The sequence below is a fragment of the Spermophilus citellus genome (assembly GCF_964194105.1).
Source record: "Spermophilus citellus genome assembly, chromosome: 11".
Classification (NCBI taxonomy): Eukaryota; Metazoa; Chordata; class Mammalia; order Rodentia; family Sciuridae; genus Spermophilus; species Spermophilus citellus.
Genome location: NC_138192.1, coordinates 110540754 through 110548042, shown reverse-complemented (window position 1 = coordinate 110548042; position 7289 = coordinate 110540754). Strand labels below are relative to the sequence as shown.

Below are 7289 nucleotides of genomic sequence, written 5' to 3'. Positions count from 1 at the left end.
AAAACAAAAAACCTTCAGATACTTTCTATTACACACACACACACACACACACACACACACCTCAATAACTATGACATCATTGAGATGAAACATGAATTATTTAACAGTATTGATGACTTGAGTAGAAAGGAAATGGCAAGATATGAATTCAAATCAAGAACTACTGGAAAGTCAGGCATGGTGTTCCATGCTTATAAACCCACTATTTAGGATGCCTAGGCAGAAGCATATCAAGTTCAAGGCCAGCTGGGCAAAATCAGAAGTTGATCCTGTCTAAAAATTAGAAACAAAAAGGGCTGGGGATGTAGCTCAGTGGTAGGGCATCCCTGGGTTCATACCCAGTAACAGAAAAGCAAGCAAAAAACCTACTGGAGAATCGAATTAAAGTTGAATTTTTATTTGTATACTGAATCTATTTTCATTTTCCCCACGAATTAGCCATTAATTTTTGTAAGAAAAAAGTAATAACAGCTCGATTCTTTGAAAACAGTGTTTAAATAGTTGTCTATGTGAAGCAAATTAACTTCCACTATTACGAAGTACATTTCATGTACATTTTTGCAGTTCTGTGTTCAAGGGCTTTTGGAGACTCCTGTTTCGCCCAGCCCATCGGTTCGGGATCCTCCAGCCGCCCAAGGCCGGGAATGGGTGCTTGAGGCCCGGGAGAGCCCAGGGACAGGGCGGTGCTCCAAGGGCAGCTCGTTGCTGCCGGTGGCTCCGGAAGTGCGCGCGCCCAGCCTTTATCTGGGCGCCAGTGAGGTGTTGTGGAGCTCACTGGAATCGTGCAGTTGGCCGGTCCCGCGGAGAGTCCGCCCACCCGCAGTCCTGTCACGCCCTCCCTGCCGAGGGCGCAGAGGAACCGCCGAGCCGTGTCCGTCGCCCCTGTCGTCCGCCCCTTGCTGTCCCGCCATGGCCTCGCGCCTCCTCCTCGGGTCCCTGCGCGTTCTGGGCCGCTGCTGCTTGCCGCGCCCGCCGCCCGCCGTAAGGTGAGTGCTGCAGGGATGCGGGGCGGGGGCCACGCCGCCCTTCTCGGGGTCTTGGAGGGGATGGCATCCCCGGGCCGGCCCGCCGCGAGCCTGGGACGAGCGGATGGGCCTGGTCCCTGGCTCCCAGCGCGGGGCCGCCCCCTCCAACGAGCCGGGGAAGATTTCGCCAAATGCGCGTTCCGGAGCCCTGTCTCGCCCGGCTGGTCCCGCGGCCTGGGCGGGACCCGGAGCTGGAAAATGCAATTCGGATGCTCCGGCAGCCCCGCTGCGACCTTTGGCCTAGTTAGGACTGCAGCGTGTGACAGCCACCTGATAGCGAACTTGGGACCAGCGCTCAGCCTATGGCGACGCGGCGGAAAAAAGTGGCTAGGGCCAGTAATCCAACACAAATGACCTGGCGAACTCCCCATCAGACAAAGAATCAGCTTTAGATTTATTAGCAATCCGTCAACTAATTAAATACAGAGGGATTATTGAAGGAGCTTCTAAGTGGCTCAGTGACTATTAAGGTGGTGTTTTATAATAAGATCAAACGTTTCAGACACCGCCTGATGCATAAAATCCATTCATTGGATAAACAAACTGGAAGCACATAGGATTCATTATTTAATTAGGGTGAGAGGGCAGGTAAATGGTCTAATTACTACATTGTTTTGAAGTAAGGCACTCTGCTGCAAGACTTAATGCTTACTCTCGGGAGGTTCAGGAGGCCTCACCGAATTGGCCACTTTAGTATACACATACTTTTCTAATTTCAACCCCAGAACATCATACTAGAGTAACCCTGAAATTTTTGGTATCAGGTCTTCTTTATGCTCTTAAAATTATAGGACCCCAAAGATCAGTTCGCTATTTTAGTTGAAGTATGGGAAGAAAGTCTATCCTTACAAAGGGGATATTAGAAAAGGAAAGACTTGAGACACTCTTTCATTCATCAGACTGTAGTTTTAGTGTAACAGACTTCTTAAACTTATATGTGCATATAAATCACTCAGGGATCTTGTTAAAATACTCATTCTGATTCCATAGGTATGAAGTTAGGCCTAAGATTGTGTATTTATAACCAGCTTTCAGTTGTTGAGGGGTGCGATGGTGGAGATTATTTGCTTTTGAAAATGTAAATGAGGCCGAATTTACAGAGCCCAGTCTGGAAGGTTAGTAGTTTAGGGCCCTAGTAAAACAGAGCCTCTTTGAAATCGAAAGCAACCTCCTGAGAGCTGCTTTTCTACATATGTATATTCCTTGCCCTTTGTCTACTGTGCTTCCTTTTATAAAAGTTTGGAGGCCCTTGTGTCCCTGAAAATGTAATGTTTTGAACAACTAATAAGAAAAATAGTAAAAAAAAAAAAATGAAAATGAAGATTTAAGAAAGAAAAAGATCTCTTCTATCTTCTTGAGAGCCGGCTTTGAATAACCTGTGTTGCTCACCAGCCAACCAGTCTCCCAAGTTTTGTGGAGGGTTGTGAATGGTAAAGCCTCTTGCTCCTATTTTCAACAGGGGAGAAAAGGCCAATTTATTTGGTAAAGGATAAACTTGCTGCTAAGTGTTTTGATTTCTTCCCACTATGTAGTCTCTCTTGACCACCTGGGCTGACCTCAACATCTTTATTTTTTTCTTGGCATTTCTTTTGCTTTCATGTGTCCTAGTGTATTTTACTTGGAAAAGATTTCCTTAACATAATATAGGATATAAAAAATTAAGATCCAATTGAACTTGAATATAAATTGTCTTTACTATTATTTACAAATGATTCAGTGTTTTAATAAGGCAGGAAAGAAGAAAAAGAATATGTAGAAAGAAAATGTATAATATTTACTAAATTAAGAAAATAATTTAAGTTTCTTCATACCTTTCCCAGCCTTTCACTCTCCAAGCCAGTCTCACTTCAAGGCCTTTCACCCTCAAGTTTCTGGGAAATCATAAATCCTAAAGTTACTGTAAATTCACCCATTTATGAAAATTACCTTGTGCATTGTTCATTAGTCTACCAATAAATAGTTTACATAAAGACAGATAGGACATTTTAATAAATCTGACATTTTAATAAATCTATCATTTAGGAGACTTTCCAATATTATCTATGGGTCAGATAATGGAGACCACATCAGCCTGTCAGACTGATGTCACCCTCACATACCTTTCCTAACCCATCCCTCATCAAGTTTCCTTTAAAAGAAGACCTGGGAACCTGAAAACAGGTCTCTTGCTTTTAAGGTAGCACATATTCTCCCTTGAATGTGTTTTCTTTCCTTTCCTAAATAAGTCTTTATCCCTCTACTGACACTTGCTGAAATTCTTTTCCTTCAACACTGGCTCTGGGTCCAGCCCCACTCCCTCCTCCAAGAGCTCCTCCAGACCCTCTTCTAGAGGTATTTCTTCTTTTGTGACATGAGCTGGCTTATTTTTTCCCTAGAAGAATCCCAACTATGGATAATCTATATGGACACATATATACTTATAGTTTTATTTTTAGTGGCAAGAAATTGGAATCAATCATTTCAACTGGAGGGATAAAGTAAATTTTAGTTTACTCAATGCAACATGACAGTGGTCTGGAAGGACCTTTCATGTTCTGGTTTCCTTTTGTCTCTGCCTTTATATAAATATTTTCCACTCATTCCACTGTAGCCACACTTGGCCTTCTTGCTGTTCCTAGATTACACCAGACACAATCCAGATTGAAATAACCTAAATGTTAACACGCAAGACTGATTACTAATAGTATATTAAGCTGATTTACTGTAACTCTTAAAGATGATAATTAGGAAGGCCTTAGTCATATTTTAATGTCTAGTTAAAAGCTCTTTAAAAAAAACTTTAAGTCTACTTATCACAAGAAATAGTTCTTTTCTAGACAAATACTTTTAAAAAATTTAAAAAGCAGAGTCCCACTAAGGAAATTTAATAGGAAACAAAAACATGTTTGGATAATCTTTGAGTATATGATACAAGTTTTTTATATGTGAGCTGGAAAATGTTCAAAGGAATTCACAGATTTTCAAAATTTCTTCCAGAGGGGAAAAAACCTTAAAGAAGATTGAACTAAAGGAACTGTAAAGAGCAGTCTCATTTTAAGTTTGGTGGATGGGGTGGGGTGGGATGGGGTGGGAAGAGAGGGGAAGGATTAGTTCCTGAAGGTCTTGAATAATCCTATACAAATCCTTGCAGAAACTGGTGGGCATTTAATATACATTTGGTTTGGCTCTGCATTGTGGTAATAACATCACAGTTTATATCTTATGTACCAGCCATTTAAAATGATGGGATTCTGGATAAAATGTTAATTTTGGAGGGTTTGCATTATTTTAAACATTGCATATGGTGTGAAAACGGTATTATTATATTGTACTGTTTGCATTTTACATTATTTAATCTATGTATTTTGTGATAACACTATATTTTACCTGCGGTGAGTACCAGGTGTTATCCTCTTTAGAAATTTGGAAGTGGAGACTGAGTTGACTAATGATAAATTGCTTCTTAATTCCAGTGAGGTAGGGGACATCCTATGAAAAGTGGTGATGCTTTAAAGTGTCTCTAGGAAAGCTATGTTGTTCAGTAGCATTAATTTGGCTACGAAGAATAACAATTCATTCACTTTTTCTTAATGCATTTTTTTTTAAAGATGTTCTCATTCTGGAGGGGAGAAACGTTTGGAATCTCCTTCTGCTAAAAAATTAACAGATGTAGGAATTAGAAGAATCTTTTCTTCAGAGCACGACATTTTCCGGGAAAGTGTAAGGAAGTTTTTTCAAGAAGAAGTGGTTCCTCATCATTCAGAGTAAGCTCACCTACCTTCATGTTTCAATGTTATATAAAAGCACCAAATATGAAAATAACTATTTCCTAGAATGTTGTATATTGTGCAGAAAAAATAATGTCAGTGCTTTACTAACATTTTTATTGTTCTTTACCATAATCCTGTAATATCCTAGGATTCTTAAGTTTATACCTTTTTAAATGATTTGCGCTTTTTTTGTTTTGTTTTGTTTTTAAGATAGGTTCTCACTGTGTTGCCTAGGCTAGTCTCCTGAATCATGGAATCAAGTGATCCTCCCTTCTCACCCTCCTGAGAATCTGGGACTACATGAATGTGCCATCATACCTGGTTATCTTAATTTATTTTTTTTCTTCCCCACAGTGCTTAAGATAGAGCCCAGAGCCTTGCCCATGCTGGGTAAGTGCTCTGCCAATGAGCTACATTTTTTTTTTCTGTTGTACTGGGGATTGAACCCAGGGCCTCATATATTCTAGACAAGAGCTCTACCATGGGAGCTATATCCCCAGTCTTAAATGAATTTTAAAATGTATAACATACAGTTCAATAGTGAGAACATTCAAAAATTTGAAATTTACTCAAGAAAAGTATTTTTTGAAAACTATGGGTAAATAGCAGCAAACTGCTAGTCCATTTCACATTCTTTCTTTTTCTGTTTTATGAATGAACTAAAGGAAAGCTCAAAAGGCCAGTGGAGTACAAATCTTGGTAGCTGATCAGCCACTACCTCTGAGCTACATTTCCAGCCCTCTTTAAAACTTTTTTGAGATAGGATCTTGCTGAGTTGCTCAGGCTGGCTTTGACCTTGCAATTCTCCTGCCCTACTCCCTCCAGTCACTTGAATTACAGACATGTGCCACCATACCCAGGTTTTATATTAATACTTTCTTGGTTATAATGACCAAAATTAGCTAAACTCAGAAGCTGTGACTGGTCTGGTGAAAAGAAATCAGCTTTTTGAAGATAAAAGAAATAAAACATACTTAATTCTAAGAGGGTCTTCTTTTTTCTTTTTCTTTCTTTCTTTTTTTTTTTTTTTGGTACCAGGGATTGAATCCAATAGCACTTTACCACTGAGCCTCAGTACTATTTTTAATTTCCAAACAAGATCTTGCTAAATCGTTGCTGAGGGTAACATTAAATTTATAATCCTACTGCCTCAGCCTCTTGAGGATTACAGGTATGCACCACTATACCTGGCTTCTTTGCTGCTTTTCAATTTTGTTTCACAACTATTGTTGAGAATGCCTTGAAATAAAGATAATAGAGTTGACAAATTTTGAGTGGAGTACTCAAATAACCCATATCTTACTAACTGTATCTACCACTTAAAAAAACACAAAAATATTTTCACATTTTTTTCACTATTTCTGACTATCCATGGTTTCCTTACTATGCTATTTCCATTTTTAAAGAAGAAAAGTTAGGGATGGGCCTTTAGCAAGCTTGAGGCCCTCCAGTCGGGTGGGGGTGAGGGAGGAGATGGCACAGTCTTCTCAGAAATTTATTTGACAGATAGATCTATGCTGTAAGGTGCTTCTGCTTTCCTGTCATTCCAATTTAAATGTAATGAGGTGGTTTCCTCATGTCAGCTTTCATATGCTATAAATTCAGGAAAGATGCAGAGAATTGTCTTTACAAGACAGGTTAGGCAGATTCCCATGACTATATGGCATAACTAAGCTTGCACGATGCCAGCACCAACCAGCAAAACTGTACTCATGAATTTCAGTGGGTATATTTTATAGGTCGAATAAATAGTGAAGAAAGAAGGCAGAAAGTGCCAAATATGAAGAAATAAGGAAGAGAAAAAGAAGGAGAAATGATAAGTAGAGTCCAGTTACAAATAGAAGGGTATGATCAGTGTGCACAGTTAACCTTAAACCAAGGATGCATTCCTGCACAAAATTATTCAAAGTGTGGCCATTTAAATAATCTGAAAGAAATCTATCTGATTTTTAAATATTTAATTGCAGATGGGAGAAAGCTGGAGAAGTGCCCAGGGAACTCTGGGAAAAGGCTGGAAAACAAGGGCTGCTTGGAGTCAATATTGCAGAGCAGTATGGTGGTATTGGTGGTGACTTGTACTCCACAGCTATTGTTTGGGAAGAGCAGTAAGTATGGAGACATTTGAAGTTGAGTCATGTTTTGAATGTTCATTTTTTTCAAATGATAATAAAAAATGCTTTCTGATCTTCTGGGAAGATAGAAAATTTTTCAGTGTAAAATGTGAAAGATTATGGCACTTATACTATTCTGCATTTCTTTTTTGGGGGTGGGTGGGTGGAGCTGGTAGCAGGGATTGAACTCAGGGGCACTCAACCACTGAGCCACATCCCCAGTCCTATTTTATATTTCATTTAGAGACAGGGTCTCACTGAGTGGCTAAGTTCCTCACTAAGTTGCTGAGGCTGGCTTTGAACTCATCCTCCTGCCTCAGCCTCCCAAACTGCTGGGATTATAGGCATGTACCACTGTGCCTGGCTCCTGTGCATTTCTTAAATGTGGGAAATCAGAAAATCCT

General features: G+C 39.9%; 1 protein-coding gene across 1 annotated transcript in view; it reads left to right on the top strand.

The window, feature by feature from the left end:
- The first annotated feature begins 579 nt into the window (after positions 1 to 579).
- The window catches only part of ACADL (acyl-CoA dehydrogenase long chain), a 30004-nt gene continuing 23294 nt past the window's right edge, over positions 580 to 7289 (top strand). The window contains exons 1-3 of the mRNA XM_081261114.1: positions 580 to 986; positions 4613 to 4768; positions 6742 to 6879. Coding sequence (XP_081117240.1) covers positions 910 to 986; positions 4613 to 4768; positions 6742 to 6879 — 371 coding nt within the window. The 5' untranslated portion in view covers positions 580 to 909. The remainder of the gene's footprint in view (positions 987 to 4612; positions 4769 to 6741; positions 6880 to 7289) is intronic.